At 39.6% G+C, this 26,915-nt stretch overlaps 2 protein-coding genes across 2 annotated transcripts in view; one reads left to right on the forward strand and one right to left on the reverse strand.

The window, feature by feature from the left end:
- Nucleotides 1–2,798, forward strand: upp2 (uridine phosphorylase 2). Its single transcript, XM_020651559.3, has 7 exons — nucleotides 1–208; nucleotides 343–457; nucleotides 548–706; nucleotides 819–933; nucleotides 1,044–1,253; nucleotides 1,358–1,504; nucleotides 2,021–2,798. The coding sequence occupies exons 1-7, from the start codon at nucleotides 156–158 to the stop codon at nucleotides 2,161–2,163; spliced, it is 942 nt and encodes a 313-aa protein (XP_020507215.1). The 5' UTR covers nucleotides 1–155; the 3' UTR covers nucleotides 2,164–2,798.
- Nucleotides 2,782–26,915, reverse strand: part of LOC109991765 (coiled-coil domain-containing protein 148-like) — a 26,656-nt gene continuing 2,522 nt past the window's right edge. Inside the window, exons 3-14 of the mRNA XM_065962487.1 lie at nucleotides 26,614–26,717; nucleotides 24,152–24,243; nucleotides 23,898–24,046; nucleotides 20,447–20,542; nucleotides 20,105–20,286; nucleotides 19,542–19,683; nucleotides 16,132–16,338; nucleotides 7,403–7,543; nucleotides 5,839–5,957; nucleotides 3,978–4,095; nucleotides 3,707–3,841; nucleotides 2,782–3,117 (exon numbers count right to left, since the gene is read on the reverse strand). Coding sequence (XP_065818559.1) covers nucleotides 2,974–3,117; nucleotides 3,707–3,841; nucleotides 3,978–4,095; nucleotides 5,839–5,957; nucleotides 7,403–7,543; nucleotides 16,132–16,338; nucleotides 19,542–19,683; nucleotides 20,105–20,286; nucleotides 20,447–20,542; nucleotides 23,898–24,046; nucleotides 24,152–24,243; nucleotides 26,614–26,717 — 1,629 coding nt within the window. The 3' untranslated portion in view covers nucleotides 2,782–2,973. The remainder of the gene's footprint in view (nucleotides 3,118–3,706; nucleotides 3,842–3,977; nucleotides 4,096–5,838; nucleotides 5,958–7,402; nucleotides 7,544–16,131; nucleotides 16,339–19,541; nucleotides 19,684–20,104; nucleotides 20,287–20,446; nucleotides 20,543–23,897; nucleotides 24,047–24,151; nucleotides 24,244–26,613; nucleotides 26,718–26,915) is intronic.

The raw sequence follows: 26,915 nt of genomic DNA on the forward strand, positions 1-26,915 counted from the left end.
ATCAGTGGTCAGGCCAGAGGTCACCACTATATCAGCTCTGCAGTCAGACTCAATTCTTATTCGGTAACAGCTATCACAGGTATTTGGACGCATCACAGCAGAAAACTTTAGAAAACGTTTGAAATTAGATTTTTTGCAAAGCTTCATCTGCAGTCATGGCACCGATTTTACTCAACTGTATGGGAAATGACCACAATGACTATATCAAGTAAGTCTTTGGGATATTTGCACTGATTTTTTTCTTAAAATATCCAATGTAATTGTGTTCAGGTGATCCAGAGCTTGACTTACAGTTATCTTGAGTTTTCCATTTGTTCATTTTATATCTTGTATTGCTCTCAGGCAACTTGTCCAGGTGAAAAATCCCTACTTGGATACAATGGAGGAGGATATTCTCTACCACTTCAACCTAGGCACCAAAACTCACAACCTTCCAGAAATGTTTGGAGATATCAAGGTGTGTGAAGTAAAAGAAAAGAAAACCTGGGTTATATTTTCAAAGTCTTGAAATCCACATTCAATGTTCCTTTTGTCTGTTTCCCCGTAGTTTGTGTGTGTTGGTGGCAGTGCGAATCGGATGAAGGCCTTTGCCCAGTTCATCCATCAGGAGCTGAAACTGTCTGGAAACCCAGAGGAGATTAGTGACATCTGTGAGGGAACTGACCGCTACTGCATGTATAAAGTGGGACCAGTGCTCTCTATAAGTGTGAGTATTACAGAACCAGGATCTACAGAACATAAATACACTACTATGGGGAAGAACTTCAGATAAAGCATTACTGGTTTACTGATTTTAACCCCACTTGTTTCCATCACAGCATGGTATGGGTGTCCCTTCCATCTCCATCATGCTGCATGAGCTCATCAAACTGCTGCACCATGCTCAGTGCCATGATGTGGTCCTGTTTCGCCTTGGAACTTCTGGTGGTGTTGGTAAGAGCTTCGCATGATTTTTTGTAAATGGTTCATTCCCTTACATCGTCCTTTACTCTAGATGTCATGATAAGGCCATATTTTAAAGTTGTGTCCGGTGTCTTCTCTAGGTCTTGCTCCAGGGACAGTGGTGGTCACAGAAAAAGCAGTGGACTACTCCTTTCGACCACAGTTTGAGCAGGTGGTTCTGGGTAAAGTCATCACCCGGAGTACTGAGCTGGACGAGGGAGTGGCCCATGAGCTCCTGCAGTGCTCATCTGAGCTTCAAAACATCCCGACAGTGATCGGAAACACCATGTGCACACACGACTTCTATGAAGGTAGAAAAAGCATCTCATGCTCAGGGTTGTTTTGTGATTACATTTCTGTGACAGGTCAAAATGATTTATCAGAAACTTACAAATCCTGTGTTGTGTCTCTATAGGGCAAGGCCGACTTGATGGAGCTCTCTGCTCCTTTTCTCATGAAGAAAAACTGGAGTATCTGCGGAAAGCATATGATGCTGGAGTGAGGAATATAGAAATGGAGTCCACGGTGTTTGCTGCTATGTGCCGAGTCTGTGGCCTCAAAGGTTATTGTTTTTCTGCTTTTTACAAAATGTTGAATTTTCTGTACTTTTACAAAGCTTACTGAGTGATTTATTATTATTATTATTATTAATAATAATAATAATAATAATAATAATAATAATAATACATTTTATTTAAAGGCGCCTTTCAAAACTCTCAAGGTCACCTTACAGAGCAGAGATAAAAACAACAAAGTAACACAACGATAAAGTTAACATTATAACACAAAAAAACACAAATGTACAGGATGTAAAGGAGTTATGAGACCGGGTGCAGAATGATCAGACTGAATATGCCAGTTTAAAAAGATGTGTTTTCAGATGAGATTTGAAAATGGAGAGAGTGTCGATATTACGGATTTGTGGTGGGAGGGAGTTCCATTTGAAGTTACCAAACAGCAAGCAGGATTAGCATACATTAATATTTTTTGATAAAGACATAATCTGTACAAAATGCAGAGTAGAGAGAGATGTGTACCTCGCTTTTATTGATTTAAATCTTTTTTTCCCCAACTTCAGCGGCTGTAGTCTGTGTTGCACTGCTGAATCGATTCGATGGAGACCAGATCACCTCCCCACATGATGTCCTGGTGGAGTACCAGCAGAGACCTCAAGCTCTGGTGTCCCACTTTATCAAGAAACGCCTGGGACTTGTAGTCTGAGATACCCTACATCTCACACCTTAACCTAAGCTTCCCCAATGAGAGTGTACATAATTGTGACTTACTGTATATGTGGATATGTGTATATACTGTACTAAACATGTTGATATAGGCATTAGACTCTTATTTAAAAAGTTAATATGATTTCATTTATCAAGCTAAGATATTTAGTTTGTTGCTTATATGTAAGTATGTATTGTGTCTTCATATTTAATGCTGTGTTACTGCTTTGTACGTTAATGTTAATTTTCTAAAGAATGTGTTCTGTATCTTGATTTCAACATTAAACATAAAACACTATGAAAAAAGTTGAGAAACGTGCTTCACATATCATCGATTGGAACATAGACCAACCTAATGCTGTCATTAGAGTCAGGTGCTTTATCTTTGGTAAAGGAGATGATGTGTGTCTTCCTACCATGTGTTCTAGTCTTGTGTTTATAAGTGACCAAAGACATACTATGCATTATGTGTTTAAGCTTGTTTGCTGCAAAAGGAAACTTCCTGAACGTAACATAGTTAGTCAATAAATGTGCAGACAGTCCTATCACTCAGAAATACTCTGTTTTTCTGTTTTCTGCATGAGATGCTGTAGAGTTTAAAACCTACAATAAAAGTCAATATTGATAACTGCACTGTGTAATTTGTGGTCAGTACTGTTGGTTCTGTTTACCTGGGAACTGTGTCAGAGAGCGTACCAAACAGCTTGATTCTTTGCATCTTCAAATATGAGGCATTACATACATCTAATTCAACTCCAAAAGAACAAAAGTAAGGGATTAATAAATGTGAGCCCACACATGCCCCCAATCAGAATTTAATTATGGATTTTGTATCTGGTCTAGGCGGTTTAGGGGGCTTGATAACAGACAGAAGCTCTTTGGCATACTGGGTGTTGTGCAGACCGGCCTCCCGCAGAGCCTGCTCAACTCGTACTCGTGGATCAGACATAATCTGTAACACAAAGGTAAAAAAAAAATCCAGTGAGCATTTAATCTCCAGCTGTTTCATACAAGATCACGCCCACGATGTTTATATTGTTTGTTTTCACAGTTTGCTCCACATTAAGTACTTGAAAAATAATCACTCACACTTTGGTATTGTAAAAAAGATAAGCACATTTTGACACTAGTCATTGTCTGTGTTACACATTACTAAACTCTGACCTTGCTCTGCAGTAATGATAAAAGCACACACACACACACACACACACATAGACTCTGAATTGCACTGATTGACTGGTTGGCCTTGAGATCGAGGCTGTTCACAATGTTCTCTGGATGAGGACAGACATTGTTTTTTTTCCTTCTGGTTGACAAGATTGCATAATTTTCCTTCACTGCGCGGGTCACTGGTCAGTCTCAAACTAAACATTCCGGTAATGGCTGTATATCGTCAACAAACATAGGGAAAGAGGGCATTCAGGCTCATTTTTTTGTAGAGCACAGATAAGGAGTGCGGGGTAAATAACCACTCAGCTGTAGAGCTTTTGTAATCATACAAAGCTAAAGGTTAAAGGAGGGTGGATGTTATCATGCCTCACCTGTGTGTCTGTGTACGTGTTGATACTGTAGAGAGGTTTTTGGAGCTCAAACTCCTTTATATTCAAGTGGTGACTCCTCCAAGCCTCAGTATCCGCCATCATCCTCTCTGGGTCTGCCTCTGCCACCACCCCAACCTAAGATAAATAGGTGAGAAACATTTATTCAATGATAACAAAAACACTTCTTATTTTCTACCATAAGGTGGCAGTGATGCCTCGAATAAGATATTGGTTATCTCAACAGAAAACTTCAGAACAGATAATGATCCACCTGGTTTCTGAGAACTTCAAGACGGTGCTGTCTCTCTTCTTCTTCTCTCTGCCGCTCCATCTCCCGCTCCTCTCTCTCCTCCTTTTGCCTCTGCAACATGTCCGCCCGAAACTGCACCCTAGACACACACACACACAGAGGGGGTGTGGACGTCAGTGCTAAACACTGCACTCTCTCCTCCTCTGCCACTGCCAGCACCAGCATCACCTATCGCTCCTGACACAGCTGGCCTCCAGGCTTTGGAGGGTTTTATGGAAGCTGTCGGAGTGCAATGCCTTCACCATCACCTGTTTTTATATCTTTCTCACCCCTTCATGAGTCAACACCACTATCTGCTGGTATTAATGCCTGTCCCTGTGAGTGTCTGCAGAGCAATGCTAAACAAATCCAAAGTAAACGATGTGTTTAAAATGTACAATCCAGGGCGCTGGTTGTGCAGTGGTTAGTGCACACGCCCCATGTATGGAGGCTATGGTCTTCCAAGCGGGTGGCCCAGGTTCGAATCCAGCCTGTGGCTCCTTTCCCACATGTCATTCCCCACTCTCTCTCTTCCTGATTTCCAGCTCTATCCACTGTCCTATCATTAAAGGTACAAAGAGCCCAAAAAAAAAAAAAAAATGCACAATCCATTTTTTTTTTTCTCAGGAGTAATTTAGAAGAGATTCAACGCTCTCTCCAGGCAAACATTTCAAAGATGAAGTTTTATGGAATGTTTAACAATACCCAGCTGTTATGTATGTACACATTTATTTGAGTACTTCGGCATCACTGCAATATAGTGTGGAATTAAACCAATGGAGGTCAGCAAAGAAGAAGACTTTCAGCTGCTGTTAATATGCTAAAAGTGCATGAATTTAAGGGAGTGTGGAGTCATTAAACTCCTTTACATCCACTTCCCCTCTTAATTCCCTCCTAAATCACTATAAGGCATCTAACACCATCTTATTCCAGACTCCACTCAATCACCTTGCTTGACAGAGTAATAAAGGATTTTCAAACCCAAGTGTCCATGCCCATGATTGTGACACATTTCTAATAAATGTAAAAATTCTATGGTCTCATGGATCATTAAAAAAAACCATAATATGGATGTCTCAAAATCTGGTGAACTTCATCAATATTTCAATTTTCAGCTCCCAGAGTCTGATCATTGTTTTGCTGCACAAAATTAAGATGTAAAGTTGCAAATTGCTCCTCATGACAGAACTTCAAGGTGAAATCAAGCCTCACAAGCAGCGATTTATACCATCATCTGTGTCTTTGATGAAAGTGGATTTTTTTCACACTCTTTTAGTCTATTTCACTTCAAAGGTGGGGCACTTCACAATGAAAGAAAAACAATATCTTGATTTTTAGTCCATATTGTGGGTCAACCTCTAAAATCACTAAATTTGATACTTTTCCAAATGCAACAAATAGATATTCTAAAGATCCTCCCTGTCTGGTAAATGTCCATGTCTTTCAGATTTTCAAGCCCAAGATAACCCTCATGATATCACCAGTGTTTATTTTTCAGACTGCCACCTCTCTCAAATCCAAAGATGATATTATAGAACTACTTTCACAGGTCGAGTTGTACTCCATATAACATCTAAACCGATTTGGAGATGTACAATTGGTTTACACCAGTGCATCTGTAACATATTCGATTTGTTACATCACAGTAAAGAGTGCAGAAAGCTCATTTTCTGTATCAATAAAAACAAAAATGTACAAGTAATATATTTGCGATTGTAAGTATACAGGTTAGTACCCATCATATCATTCCTAGTAATAGACACTAATGCACTTCACTGCAAGTGTTCATGATTCACTTTTGGCAACTCTTTTACCATCTTCTGAAAACTCAAGGTCTCCTCACCTCTCTCTATCGCGCCGTGCCTGTTCTACCATGATTCTCCTCAGATTAGCGAGTCTCTCCTGGTCCCTCTGCTCCAGCAGCTCCCGCCTCCTTTGCTGCTTTAAATAAAACAGTCTGACCTGTGGGGGAGAAACATTGATTTACAAAGAATGACACGAAAAAGTTAACAACAGCCACAGGAAGAGTCACACTCCCTCTAATTGGACTCCCGCAAACCTCTTAAGATCCTCATGTCTTATTGATGGCTACAGAGCAGGAATCAGATACGTGTAAACAGAAAGAATGAGACGATATTTCAATGTCTGTCAGACTATTGTGCTAAATTATATGGAATCCATTGCAGCCTAAATGCTCTCATTAATCAGAGAGTGTCTCAGGTTGCCCGTGCTCTCCTAGCAGACCCCTGAGGAGAGAGTTAATGAAACGGTCAAACACACACATACACACAAACATTCTGGTGTTGTTGTACCTGTGAGGACAATAACTAAACTAAATTATTTAAAAGTATACATCGATTAGGGCAGCTAAATAGTGTTTCAGTGTTTCTATTAAATAAGCCAAAATCATTGCCTGTTGGTTTTCTATTATATGCATTTTGCTATATTATAATCTGTGTCAATTCATTCATATATCACTTTGTAAAGATGTGAATGTTTTTAGAATAAGTGGATATGCCAAATAAAATGTGGTGCTTTAGAGGACTATTCTATTTCCTGTGTAATCCTGGTTCTATCAGTGCCTGGGATCTAGCTGAGTCAATATGACTCTCATTTCCTTCTTTATGAGACAATTCTCTGGCACATTGAAAACATCCGTCAAAATGTAACCTATCCTTTCTTTTTGTCCATCAGACCATTCCTGCTAAGGGTGTTTAAATGTTTTTGATTGGCCAAGTTAATTTTAATTGTTTGAGCCGGCCCTTTGCAGCTAAAGCGGTTCTAACCGCTTGATGAATACGGAGATGAATGTATAATCGCTTATCTTTCTTTTTTTTCCAAAAGAATCAACTTTAAATCTGGGGTCCGCAGTAGCTCAGTCTGTAGGGACTTGGGTGTGGGAACCGGATGGTCACTGCCCGGTTCAAGTCCCGTTCTGGACCAAATCTGAAAATGGGTCTGGTGGCTGAAGAGGTGCCAGTTCACTTTTCTGAGCACTGCCTTGAGCAAGGCACCGAACCCCCACCAGCTCAGAAGCGCTTGCTGTGGGCAGCCCCCTCACTCTGATATCTCTCCATTAGAGCATGTTCATAGGATCCTGTTTGAGTATTTCAGCCTATGTGTGTGTAGCATGTCTCAAAAACGGTGTAAAACTTCTTAAGATAATAACTTATGCAAACGTCATTTGGATGTTGTCTTCTGGACTGAATATTAGCTGTAATATACATATATATGAAGGTCTATTGTAAAAATAATATCTAATTTAAGTTGGTTTGCTCGTGACATGTTTATAGAAAAGTTTGCTTGTTAGTCTTGGAATTAAATTATACAAAGTACTTAAAGAGCTTGCACACATTCAGATACATGAGTGACACTTTCATTGTGATGAGTGTGATGAGGATGTTTACTTTTTCTTTCTGCTGTGATCTGATGGCAGTCTCCCTCTCCTGCTCTCTCTTTAACCTCGCCTCTTCCTCCTCTTTTTGTCTAGCATCTATGGCCGCCTCCAGCTTCGACACCTCTTCCTGCTGGGCCCGCCACTGCTGCAGCTGCAAACACACATGCAAATGCACAACAAGGGAGAAACAAAGAGCAGGTTATTGTCCATCAACAGCGCTCTTAGAAAGAGCCACAGCCAGCTGAGCCCCAGTGCAAAGGGTGCCAAAGTGTGGTAAGAACTTCAGAAGACGTGTCTAAAGTGTCTTTCACACTCTGTGTAAGATCACCTCAGGACCCCTCAGAGCACTGAATCATGAGGAAACCCATTCTGTTAAAAGCCCTACTACAAATACAACTTGCTCTAGTGAGAGAAGTGTAACCTTATAAAGAAATTCAGGTCAGGAATTAGACAGAAATGTCTGAAAAATCGGACACATTTTCCACTAAATTTCCATCTTACTTTTAAGATTAAAGGATCTGAGAATTAGCTTTAGCTTTAACTTAAGCTTTTTGTGAGCAAGAAAAAACAACTGAAGTCTTTGAATTGCTTTTTCCTTATCCATTAATATGTTAATGAATTTGAAGTGCTCCTGTGAGAAAAAAACAACTAAGTGTTTAAATGCCTCTACACTCTCTAAAATAATGTTGAATAAAATTGACAAATATTTCCATTTTAAAATTGCACACACACACTCACAGAAACACACACACACACTTGCTTGGTGTTTGAGTGACAGGCTTGTTATGCAGCAGCTTCCCTGCAGCATGCCGGGTATTAAAGTGTTGCATTCTGACCGGGCGGACAGATTCACAGATCTATCCAAGAACCCTTTAGGGATCCCTGATGGAATGAACCGCAAATTAACATAGTCTCACACACATTAACACCAGCGGTATCAACAAGTCAATCATATTTCATGTCTGCCTGAGAATGAGCAGCTGCTGTGCATTAACAGAGGCTTTTAAACAATGGAGCCTCTAATGCAGGTCAATTGGCAGTGTTGAAGCCAGACATGCAACAGGGATCACATGGGAAGCTCTATTCATTGAAACTGTTCATTCAAAATGGAATTTAGTAACCAGAAAAGAAAAATAGTGACAGCATGTACTGACTGCGTAATGATGATCAGAACATGATGTAAATGTTTATGCTGCTGCAGGCTTTACACAACATTGTTTAAGTGGACTGTCTATTTGTCTTGTTTTTGAGTGTGCTCACCCTTTGGTATAGACATTTAGTTCCAATATTGCCTCATGTCACATAGCCCTGATATTGTGAAATGTCACAGTTAATGATTCCATTGACCTCTATTGCGGGCCAAGAGCATAGTCAGACCTATACCAAGCACCGAAAGGAAATTCACACTTCAACATAGATTATAAAAATATCTACTTCAAAGCTTTTCAGGGCATTAAGGGAAGATTTTCTTGCAACATACATTTGGACATTGTGTAAAAAGTACATCATCTTTAAAATATTTGAGATATTTGTTCTGTTCTGTGCATAGTAATGCTTTCAATACATATCAGCTGAGCTATATTTCAGGGTGTACTGGTGCACTTGTTCTAACCTAGAGCCCAGCCATGTACTGTCAATTCTCAGGTTTTAAATCCGTTTCAAGTCTTTGTTGTCTGTCATGTTCTACCTCTCCGGCCCATATCTGTCTCTGTAAATAAAATTAAATAGGCTTTGTTTTTGAAAATTTAAAGAAAACAAGCTCACATAATTGCACCATCCATCAAGGTCGGGCCTGGCCCAGATAAGATACCTGCAAGCTTGATGCTCTGGACACATGAGATGTGTAAACAACCTTGTGGGTGGGTCTGTAAAGCATGTTTTACTGAGACGCACAAACTAACATGTGACAGATAACACTGCTTTTTATTTTCATAAAGCAAAGATTCTTAAGTTTGATTGCAGTGTTCACCATAGGTCACAGAGCAATCTGAGATGTATCTTAGCTCAGCTTTGATCCACTGTGAACACTGTAAGAGCAACAGAGGCTCAATGTGTTTTTCTCTTTTAGGCAGAGATGAAAAGGCGTTTCAGGAAGCACAAAGAGAATAAAACGCTCATTATATACAGTCTACAGTAATTTGTCAATGGAATCTCTTTTTCTGTGAATTCAAAGAGAAATGGGGTGCCATCCTTTTCAAGGCAGCACGGAAATGACTGCAGAGATGTCAGAATAACAAAAGGATGATGGCCTTTTTGTCTGCACACTACAGCCAGCTGAAAGCCTTTGTTAATACAACTGTACATTTACCATGATGTCTTCTGTCATGGGGTGTGTCAGCAGCCATCACAACGTTCCAATAAAGATTATTCTATGGGAAAGCTGAGATATAAAACAGTTGACAGATTAACTCTAACTTAAAGCGACAAACTTGAGGAAAGAATAGCACCAAGCATCCTTATGTAATACTCAGTGACATACATGTACATGACACATGAGATTTACTTCATCTTAAAGGGTGAATTAACTTTTGTCCATTGATGTGAGAATGGTAACTCTCATTCACTGTATGGGAAGATGGATGACACTTTTGCTCTCAGAAAGTGAAGACAACACATTTGGAGCTCCCCTGCTGACTGGCGACAGTATAGATCATCGATCATCAACTACATTTGTACAAGGGCCTGATTTTTCCTGACAAAGACTCTGTCGGGGGCCGACTTCAAAATATGCTTTCACATAACCTTGACAGCTTTCAAGCCCAATGTGAAGAAGTTGGTTTCAGAGGGGAACTGTCAAGTCTCCTATTACCTAATGCGAGTATTTCAGCTTTGCATATTATTTTAACGTTTATTGTTTAATCACCTGGGATCCTTTATATTCTTGGGGCCGGATGGGAGGCTTTGGGGGGGGGGGGATGTGGCTCGCGGGCCGCCAGTTGATGCTCACTGGTATAGATCATAAGCCCCACCTCCTCCATGTTAACAAATGGGACATGAGGCAAACTCTAAAATGAATACACTTCAAATAATTTCTGTCATCATCGTTAGTTCTTACCATGCTGATGCGTGAGTAAATGTAATTTTTTTCTAGAATTGTATTTTTTATTACCAGTAGTTATTGAATGCTATAAAAAGAGAATGTAGAGTCCTGATTGACAGCTCTGTGGTCAAATGAGGCTTCTGCAGCGTTCTTTACCAGATAAGCAGAATCCATCAACCAAATTCCTTTTGCACATGTGCTAATTCCAAATAATGTCAGTGCAAGATTTTGGGCTTCACTTTTGTACAACATGAGGAGCTGGACATGCATGGTCCCTATATATATATACATACATGTAGTCAATGGCTACTGAGCAAGTGCTTTATTTTAGCAGCCAGCACTATAAGAATTTCCGAGTTTAAAATGGGTACACTAAGTTAAATATCATACAAATATGAGCAATTAACTCCTCAGAGATTTGTCTGCTTAAACACCATGTGGCCCACTCACTGTCCAAACAATAGAACTGATTTCATTAATCAACCAGGGGGGATGAAGAGCTGCATGTTTTAGTCGCTCAGCTGACACAGTATCAAGAGAATATTGGTTACTGCAGGGAAGGGCACCTTCTTTGGCACAAGGAAATCTGTGAAAGAGCTGTTTGTATTGCAAAATCTCTGGAGATCAGGAAATTGAGGATTAGTTGTTTCAATATTAGAAAACCTTCTGTCTTATGAATATCTTTCTTCTTTCGATTGTTGTGTCACTTGTCCTGCTGGCCTGCTCAAACCCTTTGCCACCTGAACATGTTGAAACAATCTGTCTACCCTTCAGGCTTTATTTACTCATGTGGGAAACACAATCGCTCATCAAAGATGCCCGGGAGGGAGATATAAGTGGGAGGCAAAACGAAAGCAAGGACAGAATAAAAGGCTGGAATGAACAAGAGCAGCAAAGAACAATGCCAGCTAATTAGAGCAGCCAGAGCGCAGCAGAACAAACAACTGATGATTTCAAAAGAAGAGTCTGTCTTTCAGAGATAAATTGGAATGAAATAAGCCTCATCTCATGCATGAAATGGTATGTAGTTGTCTTAATAATCCATTTCATTTAACGGTTTTTTATATCTGCTGCTGTATATTACATCTGGAGCTCCTTAAAGTTAACAACTCCTATTTAATCAGTAATGTCATCTGTGTCCAGACACATGAATCCAGCCAGTCAGCTTTGCATGGCCTTCTCAAGAAGAAGCTGGGTCTGTGTGACAGCTTTGCCCTTTCCAAAACAGGAGGGTAACAGCTGACTCTGGAATCAATTACCCTGGATTTCTTACCACTACACCCTGCACAGAAGACAGTTTTGCTCCTCCTTTATAATGAGGTCAGAACCAGATCAGCACTGACCTCATATGAACCACGGGATGCCAAGAGAAGATTGATGCGGAAGGTGGATATTTGCAAAATCACGTCTCAAATATTAAACAGTAAAGTCAGGTACGATGAGCAAACAAGTTCCAAAACAGCGGTGGTAAATCACCTAAAAGTGGAGGATCTTAAATTTAGTTATGGACTGAAGCAATTGGTCGAAGCTCTGCAATATGTGAGATCTTCAGGCTGATCTTAATTTCAATAGACAACTTGTCATTTAACACATTATGTGCAGACACTTTATTACGTGGCATTATAAAGTCATCATAGTGGTAAAGCATTACTGAACCTTGCTTTTCCAGATCTTTTATATATGAGTTCCAGTAACAGTATCAGGGGTGTGGGAAAACAAGGAGGTGGACCCAAGTGCAGAATAAACTAATAAAACTATTTATTTAAACAAAAAGGCAAAAACTAAAACTTTCTATCAAAATGTCCAAACTGAGAAAATCCAAAAATTGACAAGCACTGACAAACACTAGGAAACACTGACACTCCAACATACAACAAACAACACTGGCAACTTACAACAATGAACTGACACAGGAGGGAAGAAACACTGAGACTAAATAGACACAGGGTAATCAAACACAGGTGAGACTAACAAGACACAGGTGAGGACAAAAAGGGCAATCACACTGGGAAACACACAGAGGCAGGAATACAAGAAACACTGAGGACAACTACAAACTAAATCATGAAACACTAGACACCCAGAACTCAAGAATCTAACAAAGCACACTAGAACACAGAGATACACGATGATAATAAATGACAAAGTAAAACAGAAAACACTGAAGACAAAACTAGGAAATACACAAGGGAAACAAGCAACACTGGGATAAAACAGGGAAACTCAAATACAAAACCAAATCATGACAAACAGTTTCACTGGCACCACTCAAAGAAAAGAAGAACAGGATATCGTTTAAATAGATGAGAGTTTTCATCCATTACTTAAACATAGCTATTTCCACTAGGTCTATTTATTTATTTATTTATTCATCCATTATTTTTAGCTAACTATTACAACTTGTTAGCTGTTACTTTAAGCTAACTATTTCAATTGTTTTTCCATCAGTTGTCTATTTTCTTACCATTTCAACTGTTAAGCCCTCACTTTGAGATAACCTTTTCACAGTTTAGCCTTCACTCTGAGCTAACTAAACTTTAAACCCATGACTTTCAGCTTTCTACTCAACTGCTAATCCTTTTCCTTTGGCTAACTATTTCAAGTCTTTAGTCATTCTATCAATCAATAAATCAACCAGAGTTCAACTGATTAAATAAATCAATCAATTACTCTAAGCTAACTGTTTTTTACTATTCATCCAATACTCTGCTTCCAATTTTAATTGTTACATAACCGTGTGATCCGTAACAGGTTAACTATTCTAACTTCAGCTAACCATGTAAACATTTGTCTCTTGCTTCTAACTGAACATATCTAGTGTTTGTCTTTTCCTTTTATTTAATTATAGACTTTTTTCTTACATACTATTAGCCGTTCTGATTACTCTTTACTTAAGGAAAACCTTGAACCTATTTGCCTTCTCCCTTGTTTTCACAAACCCACAACCCAAAGGTAATGTTAATGTGTTACAACTGTCTCAGGTGTAGAGGTTCACACAAAGATCACACCAATTTGTATCACTCTTTGGCTGTTTATTTTTTTACTTAACAGATGTGTTGTTATCTGTTTGTCAAATCATGCTTTACATTTTTTTTGTTGAATAAGTTGGTATGTGTTACTAAGTTGAGCCTGCCACATAACCCTTAAAGCAACTGCAGAAGTTCCACCCGTTAAACAAGTACCCACATGATGTGGAAAGCATAACAACCGGTAGAGGTAATGTAAATGATTATAAATGTTGACCAAGAGTCCTCAATTAATTATCATATGTTTTCATACATTGCATCTGTCTGTAAGCCATATTGAATTATATACAAAGGAACAATTTGGAGAAAAACTGGAGCATAGGAATTCATGTGATCTCACAAGGGCTGAATGGAGCACAGTAAAGTCAGGACAGTTGTTTTGGTCAGAGGAAGCAGCTGCAGAAAAAAAAGGTAAACAGGCAGATGCTCAGGGGTGGGTGGGTGGGGGGGGGGGGGGTGCAGTTAGGGGGGGATCCATCTTGCCTCGCCGCTGTGTCTCTGTGCAGGGATGATAAAGGCAGTGGATGCACACACAGGAGTCTGTCTGAGCCTCCACACAAACTCCAATATGTGCACATTCACTGAATAAACAAAAACTGTGCATGTGATTTTATTTTGTGTATTGCCTCAGAGAGCCATGAAAACGAAACTCAAAGAAATGTGTTTGCAGTCGTCAGAGGCGTGTAGTTTATGTCCAACTGCAGGCTCTATGATATTGAAAAATCAAAGGCCCCTGTTGTTTTTAAAAAACACAATAAAAAGGAGATTGCAGAAACATACTGCTGTCTTGAATAACACATTCCATCATTTTAAAAACTTTCTTCCTTCTACAACCATATTATGCCACAGTTATTGCAGCTCGCTCAGAGTGGAGTGAATGTTGCCCTTGAATTTGCTTCTTCACTTACCCAAGAACTAAAGAAAGAGCACAGTGAAAAGAGTCCAAGTTAATGCAGTGATTGGCTACTAAAAGCAAGTTAGAGAGAAAGACTACAATGGAGGTCCTTTCCAACACGATGAATTATGTTAGTAAAAGTGAACAAATCTGCAAGCTGCAAATTGTTGGACTGCTTAAGAGCTTATTATTTACAGGTTTATAAGCAAACATGCAGACAAAAGTAGATCTTTACCATGGTAAGTAGTCAATTTTCCATTTTTGCATAGTTAAGGTTATGACAGCTGGGAATAAAACATTTAGTATTATATGCAAGGGTCATTGGGAGAGATGCTCTCTCCTGGTTAGACCATTTGTAAACTCAAGAAAACTGTATACACTTTAAATCCAAGCAACCTGCTGTTTCCTCTGCTTTGTCAGTTTAGTTATGCAACTCGAGTTATCAAGATTCAACCCTCTTTAAGATGAAATAAGTAGCAATTGTATTAAACACAGTAATATGATCGCTACTTATAATATCATTAAAAAAAAAAAAACCTCCTTTGAAACTGTCCTCAAGCCCTGACTTTGTTTTAGGTTTAGAGAGAGATAGATTTCGGTGTCTAGCACCAGGCATATGGCGGTAAATCACAGCACTGTATGGCGGTGCACCTTAAGTGTTTACAACTTACACAGTTAGCCGCGGCTTGTGAAATAAAGAACCAGTTTTTATTGTAAGCCACAATTTTTGTAGCTTAGCTAGAAAATTAAATTAGAACACAGCAATAAAGGATGAGGCGGAAAAATGTAATCGGGCTATGAAATTGTCTCACAGGCCAGATTTGGTGATTTAGACACCTTCTTAAAGACAATTAATTTCATCTGTGTCACCCATCTTTGCAGAAAAATGTTTATTGTGACATTTGACGATTTAAGTGTGACACAGATGTGAAAACTCAACACCTAAGAGAGTGGTAATCAAATTCTGTTGTGCTCCCATAGTCCTAACATACCTGCTTGATTTATAAATTATCAAAAGCTAAAGTATAACACGGTCCTTCAGAATATTATATGTCTCATGATATGTTCTGTCCCGTGACAAACCCACACCATCACTACTTGTATATTAAAGTGTCTTGTTATCTTATCAGTCATAGGACACAAGCCTCATTTGTTAAATAAAATAAAAACTAGTAGGCTAAGCTAATTCAATTTGTACAGCACTGCATCAACAAGACATGGATGTGTTCACATGAGTAACCTGTTTGTTGTGTGAATGTGAACTAGCACCCCTCCGAGACAGCATCATCATGTTTGCAAGACCATCATTATTAGCTTGTTTGCATTCACAGCCCCTCCCAAGTGGCAGCTAAAGCGAGAGATGCTGTCAGGCAGCCTGGTGGAAAGGCAGCCTCGTCAGCAAATATACTGTAACAAGAAGGCAGCCAGACACTGCTTCTGCCTGTCTGGCTCCTCAAATATGATTGTTGGAAAAGGTTGTCCTGCTAAACATTATCAGTGAAACCTGCCCAATTTCTTCCACTCCACCAGTAGAAGTGAGAATACCTTTTATATCAGAATGGTAGAAACAAGACCACAGAGGGCTCGTATTTGGAAAGCTGCAGAACTATGAAGTATTATATTAAAGTTATAGATCCACTACCTGCAGCGATTAAAACATAGATTGGAGGCAGACAACTGCAGAATAATCGATAACATAAAAAAGTGCCTTCTCTAAAAGATGGACATGTTCCTGGAAGGTGACAGCTCTTGGCTGTGATGGCACACCTGACACTAACCTTCTTTCTAAGATGCAAGCAGATGTCCTGCTGGCTCTGCCGGTCTCTGTGGAGCTCCAGCTCCTCCTGGTGGGCATGTCTCGCCTCCTGCAGGGTGAACAGGGCTCTGGCCAGCAGCTCTTCATGGTCCCGCTGCCATTGCTGGGTCACTACCTTCAGCTGTGCCTGGGTGAAGCGCTGCCAATCCAACACACGTTCATGCTCAGTCTAGAACAAGCATGGAGAAGACACTGTTTTCAAATGAGATGTTACAGCTCAATGTCTACACTCATTGGTGCCTTTCATTTTCATAAAAAAAAAACATAGAACAAACATAAATAAAGAAGCGGCGCATTAGATTGAATTACCATGATATTTCAAACAGTGTTGTACCAAATTGATGACAATCCAAACAGACACAAACACCCTTACATGATATACCATCTATAATAATGCAGCTCCACAGGGAAAACTCTGTGTCACATTTAGCTCTGCTGGTGTATAAAATGGTCCGTCTCTCCTGGCTGTGAAATGTCCTGAAGGAAAACAGTTCCTTTCTGTGTGAGGGTTGCCCGTAGCTATTCATCATTATGTCAGCACTCACAGAGGCTGCATCACTTGGCTGCTTCCCTGGAACAGAGGGAATGATATTCATCTATGGGCTAATGGCGGCTAACTGACGGTGGGAAGGCATTAGGCGGCTGACTGGTTTTATTGAAAATGAGTGAGCTGACAGACCTGCCAACTGAACAGAAGTGCCAGAGCCATTCAAGCAAATCCTGTTTATTAATGCACAACTTTAGAAGTTGAGTGAGATCCACCTTTTGTTCCTCACTTTCTCCTGCCCTCTCCTTCAGTAGCATCGCCTGCCTGACACTTGTCGTGCAATGTGTGTTCGCACATTGTCATGCATGCACTTCAGCCAACACATTACAGTATGCATGTGGAAGCACCAGCCGCACTATGGCACCACATTTAGCTCATCTTATCCATGTTCCCTCAGTTGCGTGCTGTCTTGCACTAGTTCTGAGCTAAACAAGTTGAAGAATAAAAATTCCCTCCAAGATAAATTGAGGAAAGGTACCAGATATGAATTAGTTCTGCTTTGCAGTGGCGCTTTATGAGGGTATTACTATGAAATCCTGCTGGTGCTCTGATGGCCTCCTACTTATGAGAGAACATCAAGCAGTAAGTCATAATAGACAATAAAAGCCTCATCCAACAGAGGGAGATGTAAACTCTAAGCTAGTTAAGAGCACCATCACCTGATGAAAATGAAAAGAGACCGTCAGAGAGAACTCATAAATGTATCCATATTTACATCCACATCCATTGTGCATTCTCTGAGGCAGTGATTTGTACTTGTAGGTTATGATCGACCAAACTTTGAATCTTAAATCTAGACAGCAACATCAGCTTCTGCTCTACATTTTCTTTCTCTTCAAGAGTATAGAGAGAAACTGAAGAGACAATCACAAAACAGCATTCAAGTGAAACAAGTAAAACACCTACAAATGTTTCTCACACTAAATATATTTTTAAAACAAGGGGTTATGCATCAAATTGAAGTTAGCATTTATTGCAGATTTATCACCAAGGCCCTTAAGTTGTTCACTGCACAAACCCCTTGGGCTGTGAAAATGTCACATCTGCTCTCTAGCAATAAAACAAAACTGTTCTGTTTAATATTGCAATTTAAAGTAGACTGACAAAAGGGAAAGAAAATGATGCTTCATCCTGGTATGACCGACTGCAGAGGGATCTAAATAGCCGATGAGCGAGTTATCAAGACTTAAAACAAGAACAGCCTTCAATGCTCTGTAGTTAAAAACCAACATATGAAACGCTTGGATCTAGCGCTGACTCCATAGAAACCAATCCGTAATAGAAGTGCTAACAATAGAAGGGCAAATTGTCAACAACATGTGTGCAATAGCAGAGGGAATTATTTTTCATAAAACAAATACCAGGCAAATATCTTCCCAAAGCAAACTGTTGCCACATATTCAGGCTTTACTCTCTCACTTTATATGTAATGAGTAAGAACACGCACAGCCCCAGCCTCCCAACCTTCTTTCCTTGGAGCACACCCTACTTGTATCTCAGAAAAGCTGGGAGCCCCAAGGACCAAATTGGAGTGAAAAAAAGGTGGCTTAGAAAAATGAACATCAGTTTTTAATATTTTTCATTGATAAAATCCCAACAGAACACACTTGCTCTTACCAAAAGACCTTTGTATAAACTATCCACTAATTGTTTAATAATTATTTAAGTCAATATGTTCAATTCTAATTTGGACAACCTCAAGAGCCTCGTGCCCCCCGAGATCTTTGGCCCATCACCCCAGGTTGGGAACCAATGAATTACAGTAGAGGCCAGATATTTTTAAAAAGCACATATGCACTTAATCAAAGAGGTTTTAGCAACCAACTGTAGTGCACACTAATTATCCACTGCATGTGTGCTAGCTTAATTATGACTTATAGATGAATAAGGTGGATTTAGCAGCACATCAAGGCACTGCATTAACTCTGCTTCAGAAGAGGTGAAAAGTATGTGAGAGTGACTGTTGAGAAACACATCTCTCCCTTTTCACCACCCAAAGGCTGAATGATCACAGCTCCAAATGCAGCACCCAGCTGGAACTGATATGAGGACAGGTCTCGGGGTGCGGGTAAGGGAGGAGAGCTGGGCTGGCGGTTGTCATGGCGATGCTGAGGTGGTGGCGTGAGCGAGCTATCCACAGTGGGTGACATGGCACATCCTGCAGCGTGCTGAGCGAATCATTGTCCATGCTTATCTGTGTGTCTGTCTGCACAGTTCAGGCTACTGAGTCACATTGATCAGGGAGCCAGGGACTCACACTGCAGACTGGGGAGTAGGGGGATTACATTTTTAGATGTGGGTGGGTAGATGTGCACAAGTGTCCCTCCATCAATGGAAGTGGGGCCTTTCTATGCATTTTTTTAAATGCGAATAAGGCTTTGAGAAAAATGGAATAGTGCAGAAACCACCCTGGAAAAGACAGCCTTGATCTCAGCAAAAACCTCCCTTGATAAACTGTCCATTTTAGGGTCAATCAATTTCCCTAGGAAATATTAATTAGGTGGATAGTCTCAAAGATGACAGATAAAAAGGAAAAGTGTTTTTAGAAATTCCCAAAGTTCAATGTGACATCCTGAAACCTGGTAATCATAAAATAAAAAACAAAGCTAATAATCTCCAAACTTCGAGCCTTTTTATGCTTAAACATAATAAAACTATTTATTTGACTATCAATTTATCAGTTGCTTATGAATTCCAAGTTTTTTTTTAAAAGGTTTAAGAACTTTCTCTTTTCTTTTCTGTAAGCACTTTGAATTGCCTTGTGGCAGAAATGTACAATAGAAATAAACTTGCCTTGCTTTTAATACCTATATTTAAATACCTACCAGCTCCTGTTTAGTTTTCTGAGGGAATAATCTTTGGAGCATATCCATGCAGAGTGTTCTGTGGTTTGGTACGTCAGGAGGAGTGTATAGAGACAAAGTGAACTGGAAGCGTTGGTGTTCATCTGCACACCAGCCAAAGAACCTGAAACAGATCAAAAATAATACCAGAAAATGACGTCATCCTTCCATTGTATCGCTTGACTTCATTATGCGAGGCTAGATTTGATCACTATTAATAGAAGCTAACATTGCTAAAAAGCGACCATATGGATATCAAAGTCAAGTAATGTAGTGGCTTTGACACACTGATACAATCAACCTCCCGCTGAGAAACACTTGGGTCTTTCAGTGAACTGAGTGTGCATCTATGTGCTGTTTATGTCCTGCTGAGTTTTTACTATCTTGATCTGCCAAGCTTTGCCAATAGACAGAATCATGTTATTAATGGAATATCTTGAAAAAATCTTATTTTATTAAGAGATAGAAAGATATGGTAGAGAGTGGCATCACACATATGTCATATAAGCAGCTGAACATAATTTTCTCATTCAGTCAAGGCCTACCTATGAGTTGTTTGCAGTTGCTCTCTGAGGTTCTGGATCCTGCTGTGGTACCTTTCTGCTAGGGACTGGAAGGTCTGGATTAGTGAGTCTTGTAGTTCTGGATAGGGGCAATCTGAATCCAAAACCTCCTCTGGAAGCTCTTCTATGTCCACAAGATTATCTGAAGTACCAGTTAAATATTTCTGCAGAGAAAAGTATCATGATCTTTGAGCTACAAGTTGTAGAGTTTAGACGTTCTTTTGGTGGGAACCTTTCAAGCTCAGGTGTAAGCTCTAATACAGACTTTAGATTCAAATGAGCTGAAACAGAAGGATGATATAGAAACAGAAGAGAGAAATGTACCTCCAATTCAAGGCCAGTGATCTCCTCCTCCAAGCCCAGGTACTCTGCATGAAGCTTAGCAGTGATGTTATCTTGCTGGCTTTTCACAAAGTGTATCTGGTAATAAAAGGATGACATCATAACAACAACATCTAAAATAGTTTAGAATACACACAGTTTTAATTTAAAAAAAAATCAAATATGACTTATTTTATTTTGCCAACTAGGCTTCCACGTCTGATATTTGAGGGAAAAGTTCATTTATTTTCTTTCATCATAAACAAATCTGTGTTTGCTGGGATCCACAGAGCAGACTCAAGAGATCACATCTATCAGCTGTAACTTTCTTCCTTCTCGTTATGCTACGTCTGCTCAGCGCATCATAAATGCTTGAACTCCCCAGTGTTCTCTCAGACATTTACATTCAGAAACATTTATCATCAGAGAGATCCAGTACATAGCAAGTGTTCAGTAACTGCTTCTTTCCCAAGATGTTACAGATCAGAGGTTGGAAAGGAGCTACTTAGGAATGGAGACAGGTTTTATCAAGTCCTTTGCACTATTTCTGTGTTTTAGAAAAAGCTACTTTTACAGGATGAAGTATGTGAAAAACAACAAAGGCAACGTTAACATATCCTTCTGATGTATAAAAGCAGAACAATTGGTTGTTGTTGTAGAAATTGAAGAAAGTCAGAGTGACATGCATACACTTCCATTTTCAAGGAAACACATTGTTATCGTTGTAGCACTGTCCCTGAACACATCTACAGTATCTCAGTTTGTTATTCCAGCACCTTGTTGTTGACTCATAGTGATCACATTTTTCTTTAAACATGGCTACAGACTCTACGGCAGACCGCAGCCATCGAAGGACACTTGACCATTGCTGTTTAGTACTTTCAGTTTACACAAAAAAACTTAACTGTTACACCACTGACACCAGAGTTAAGCACAACAGATGTATTGCTGGGACTCCTGGTGTACTTATCAGATGTAATTTACTGAATATTTTTCTGCAGTTTATGATGATTATGAATGATTACGAATCCAGCTAGATCAAAGTTTACTCTAACAAAACTGTTGGGATTTGCCCAAGATTTCTGCCTCTTAAAAGCAAGTTTTTTCTTGCCACTGTAACTTTTGTTAAATGTTGCTAAGTGCTACGCTCATGATGGATTATCGCTGGGTCTTTGTAATATAGCAATGAGTATGCTCTTTTTAACTGCTCTTTTGTAACATTAAATAATAAAGAGTAAGGTCTTTTATCTGCTTTTTGTAAAGTGTCTCGAGATAACACTTGTTATGAATTGGTGCTATACAAATAAAGACTGATTGATTAATGAGGTCAGTGTGTTTAATGGGAGACAAGGAAATGTATGTACAGAGATACCATATACTTAAGGGCTTTATATGCAATTTTTCACACTTAAATGTAATATAAATCAAGTATCTCCTCTGAAAATAACTCTGTGAGTCATGACTGTCTACAATGGGTGTAACACCCGAGTCCCACTGTCTGTGATGTTTTCAGAGTTTTCCAAGCTTTCCTAGCCGTAGCTTCACTTTGTTTATATCGTCGGGACGGCCGGCTGACTCCTCCCCTCATGTATAAAAGTTGTTTAATTGAGGGACTAGAGAAAAGAAGAATAACATACTGTACTCACTGATTAACTGTGTTTCTAGATCACGCTCATTTCAGGTAAATTTACATGCAGTGTGAAGATACGAGCATACTAAAGATCGCTAGCATTAGCATGCTAACACAACAATGCACTGCAAGTTGTTTTGGTTTCATGCTGGTGCTCAAGGGCGACATCTGCTGGATCAAAAAAACGCATATAAAGCCTTTAAATCTGATTTGTGCATGATAAAGATGGGCACCTAGACTGTAAATAAAATTAAAGAAATATAGAGTAAACAACAAAACAGTGTTATAAACAAAAAGTAGTATCAAGCTAAATATGGACAAAAAATCTATTCAGGGGCTCTGTTGGTGCAGTGGTTAGTGCGGGTGGCCCGTGTATGGAGGCCGCGGTCCTCTAAGCTGGCAGCCCAGGTTCGAATCCCACCTGTGGCTCCTTTCCCACATGTCATTCCCCACTCTCTCTCTCCCTGATTTCCGGCTCTATCCACTGTGCTGTCTCTCCATTAAAGGCACAAAAAGCCCAAAAATAAATCTTAAAAAATCTATTCAGAGTTCATGAACGATAAGCGATAAGGATCGCAGATGCAACAGGGAAGCATGACATCACTTAGCAGGTCAGTCGAGCTGTGGCTCTTGTTTGCAAAAGAAAAACTGGAGAACTTACTACTACTTCTACATTCTAGCTAGACAAGGAGTATGATTGGACCCTGAAGTAGGAGCAAGAGATAAAGAATGCCAGAGGCTTCAAATAACTGCATTGGTTCATTAAGCAGAAATACATCTTTATCATTATCACTGATTTAAAAAAACAACAACAACAACAACCCTGCAGTTCTCTCAGTTTTAAATTAAACATGACTGTTAATAAAAAAAAAATGGAATCAACATGCTGTTATTTTTTTAAAATCAGTTGTGGTAACGTGTCATGTGGTGAATTTCAGTCTGCCTGTCTCATTGTTATTTGTCTTTTATCAATAAGTTTTTAACTTCATGCAAATGTTTTCCAGACTCTTACATTCTTAATTAGAACAGTCAAGGTTGGATGTCTAATTAGAAACAGACCTAGAAGAGATCTGATTTGTTTTGAGTTAGAGAGCAAAGCTAAGCAGCAGAGTAGGTAAATAGTGCAAATGTTCAAAAGTCATGGGATTGAAATGAAAAAAAAAAAAAAAAAACCCAATAAGGAGCATCATTGCTGTGTGATGTTGTGTGTCTCTGTGTGAAAGGCAGGGTGAGAGGGGGGGTCCCATTGTGCCCATGATATCAGGTGGGTAGGGGCTGTGTGCCAGCAGGAGTAGAGGGGGTCATGGGAAAGCAACAAGCATGAGTGAGCCTCACAGAGGAGACAAAATGGCTGGCAGACGGCTCACTTCGAGTAAAGTCTGTTTTAAAAGACCCCTGCTTACTCCTTAATCTCACCATTCATCTCTGAGGCTTGCATAAAGACTCTGACAGTCAGAGGCAGAGTTTGTGACTCTGGTACCGGGGATATCTAACAAACAAGAGATTTTTGGACGGTGAATACCACGCCGTGTGCAAGCTGGGATCATTGTGTGAACATGCAGGACAGCTCAGCTTAAACTTCTGCTGGATGTGCACAACAGACTGTTTTGGTTTGGCAGGATTTATTGTTTAGTGCTTTGAGTGTACTGACAGAATTAAATACTAAAAAAAAAAAAAAAAAAGGTTGATGGCTGAAACGTTTCTTTTTCTTTTCAGTTAAAAAAAATATTCTGCTGTCCTTCTAAAAATTCAGCTTTGTAATCGATTATTAAAGTTACTATAGGGGATGGTAGACATTCAGACAAGTCTTTATCACTCAGATACCTGTTGTATAACTTGCTCCCAGTTTGATCCAGACGCATTGGACTGATGTTGTATTTCACCCAGTCTGAAGCGCAGGTCGTCCTTGAGATGATGAACCGGCTCCACAGTGGCTATCCTGAATGCTTCTCTTTCTCTCTCCAGGAGAAGTGCTAAACCCAAACAAAAAATAAAACAAAAAAGCCAGAGATTAGTACACAACTTCTCAACTCAAATACAGTCACTAATAACCATTCAAAGCTGTCAGTTTAGTTTACCAGATTCTTGGAGTGAGAAGGTTGCAGTGTCTGTTCTATCATTCGGCCTGATCATCTCCAGAAAATCATGGATGTCATCCTCAGCCTTCTCCCTGTTTCAAATACAATCACATTCAAGTATTTATTTAAATGAATTTAACATGATACAATATTTGACAGGCTAAAGGCACTTTCGGTCACTTTATCTCTGCTCACATTGTTTAAATTATACTAAATGAATATGTTTTGTCTGACTTAATTGTAAAGACAGGAGCATCATGGCTCTTAATCAAAGAATAGGAGTTACTTAGCTAATGTGTATTCGCAAGATATTCCAAAATACACTAATATAGCTTGTCTACAAACCCCCCATTTCTGAGAAAATTCCATCCTCTCCACTTTTTTCCTGCTAAAATTTTCAGAAAATATTTGCAAACAGGCCGTTTGAAGATTTTAAATACAACCAATGTTGGAAGAAGTTAGCATTGTTATATCATGAGGTTATATTGATACATTGATATGACAAAGTATCACTATAGCAGTGCATCTGGTCAAGGTGTGGAAAACTTTGACTATAAAGTCAGTTGCAACAACAGGTGTCAAGTGAATTTATTCGTGTGGAAAATACAACGTTGTATTGAAGTAGCATTGCATCTCTCTGATTGAGAGCCAGTGCACGGGAAGAAATACAGAAGCGCCTCTTCTATTCTTGTTCCACTAATAAAAGACCAAGGGCTGACAACACCAGTGCCATTTTAAAGTTTTTATCAGACATTATTCTCCATTAGAAGTACTTATATCACGAGTGTTGAGCAACAGGGGTGATAAAATATATCCGCGTTCTTCCTCGTCCTTTTCCAGTTTACCCTTTTTGGAATGCCGATTACAGACTACCGCCCCCTGCTGGTGTGGAGAGTTATTTCCTCTCACGCATGCGCAGAACGGTGGTTGGCCATCAGCTGTAGTCTTTGCGGTGTGTTCTAGTGCAACTTATTGGCCAAGACAAGAAGCGTCCTGAGCCGACGCCACAGGTGGCCTTCATCGCCACTAGTTCTTTGGTCTGCTTGTTGTGTCAGGGCCTTTAAATAACTGTTGTGGTTAGATGTAGTTGAATACAACACTTAAATAACTGTATTTGTTTTGTCCTCAATGCATTCTTTTGAAAACTCCCAACAACATGTTTTGATGGCACTGTGGACAGAATGGGAACATGTTTTTCCTTCAATCTCACATGACTGGTCTGGTCTATGGTATAAAACTTGTTTCCCATAGATATAACAATGACTTCTAAAACAGTCTTTTTCACTTGTCTCAGCTACTTTAGAAGACCTTTTTAACTACCGTAAATAAACAAAATCTGTATCCATGGTGATACATTATCAAATGATCTGCATGTTTCCTTTTTCAAACATATGAGTAAGTCAGCAATTGAAAAACAGTCCAAACAATTGGATACAGTAATAAGCTCATTTAAACTGGGTGAAGATGCTTATTGACATTTAACTCATACTTTTGGTGGAAATAAAAGGGCCCCAATGGATAAAGTGGAATGATCAGGGAACTTGAGATCAAACATCATCAAAATATTAGCAACTCATAATCCCTTCAACATCAACAGTGTGTCATCACAACATTAAGGAAAATCTTTGGTATGCTCAGTTAAGTCTGGTTCTAAAAAAAAAAGTTTTACACTGCCGTTTCAATGAGTCACTGTATGTGTGAGCAGTCAAACTTACATTAAATTTACAAGTAATGACAATCTGTCGCTGCTCAACAGATTGAGGACAAAAAAGTTGGTGAAATCAGGAAAAATCAAAGATCTTACTTCTGAGGATAGTAAATAACACAGAAGACAGGATGTGTTCTCCAAAAGACGTATGACGGTAAGAAAGGGTTGACATTACTGTTAATAAAGGAAGTGTTACCATAGCGATATCTTCATCAGATTCCTTTTTGACAACGTGGCTTTTGAATCCCATGGTAATTTAACTGGTTATATGCAAAGAGAGCTGCAAGCAGTGGCACATCTTTATGACTGGGCTCATTACTGAGGCTCACACTTGTGTACATCGTTAACCTTGGGTGGCTCAGACACAGTCATTACGCAGGCAAACAAGCTGCACCCCAGAGCTAACGCTGCCCTTCTCACTTCACAAGGCATGACACCGCTGGGGCCCCAGTCCCACACTTCTGCGTCAGCGCGTAGAGCGAGAGTACTTCTCCATTCAGTACCGACACAGCTACAACTCTGGACTTTCTGTTTCTCACCCTTAATTCAATGTCAGGGCTGCAAGAAAATCTACTTCCTTCTCTTCTTGTTTCACTTTTTTTTCCTGTGAGGCTTACTTTCGCACCTTATTTTTTCATTCAGGTTCCTGTCTGAGCTCAATCTTAATGGAGCTTAACTGGAACGGTTGCGTGGCATAATGGCAGAGTCAGAAAACTGCAGCAGATAATGACAGGGAGTAAAAGGGGGCTCTTACTCAGCTTTTTGCAGCCTGGGGCACTCTCTGCTCCACACCTGTCTGTGCTGCCGTAATACGGAGCTCTCCTTGGTCGCCTTGGCTGTACAGCGAGTTTTCTGAACCTATAAGACAAAGGTTTAATGCACAGTGAAAATAAAAGCACTGAAAAACAATAACTCGGGTGTTTACTTTGGATGCATTTAAGCTGTGGTATTTATCACCTCCTATGAATAATTAACTTCATCAGGACAAACCTTTATATGGAGGGCATTAATGCATCAGGACCATATTAGAAAACTGAAAATGGCATAAGAGTTGCA

The sequence above is a fragment of the Labrus bergylta genome, chromosome 13, assembly GCF_963930695.1.
Source record: "Labrus bergylta chromosome 13, fLabBer1.1, whole genome shotgun sequence".
Classification (NCBI taxonomy): domain Eukaryota; kingdom Metazoa; phylum Chordata; class Actinopteri; order Labriformes; family Labridae; genus Labrus; species Labrus bergylta.

Bases quoted from the DNA above. Each gene is read 5' to 3' on its own strand.
- upp2 (XM_020651559.3), top strand. From the start codon at position 156: ATGGCACCGATTTTACTCAACTGTATGGGAAATGACCACAATGACTAT. The intron at 209-342 runs GTAAGTCTTTGG...TATTGCTCTCAG, and splicing joins GACCACAATGACTATATCAA to GCAACTTGTCCAGGTGAAAA. The intron at 1,254-1,357 runs GTAGAAAAAGCA...GTGTCTCTATAG, and splicing joins CACACACGACTTCTATGAAG to GGCAAGGCCGACTTGATGGA.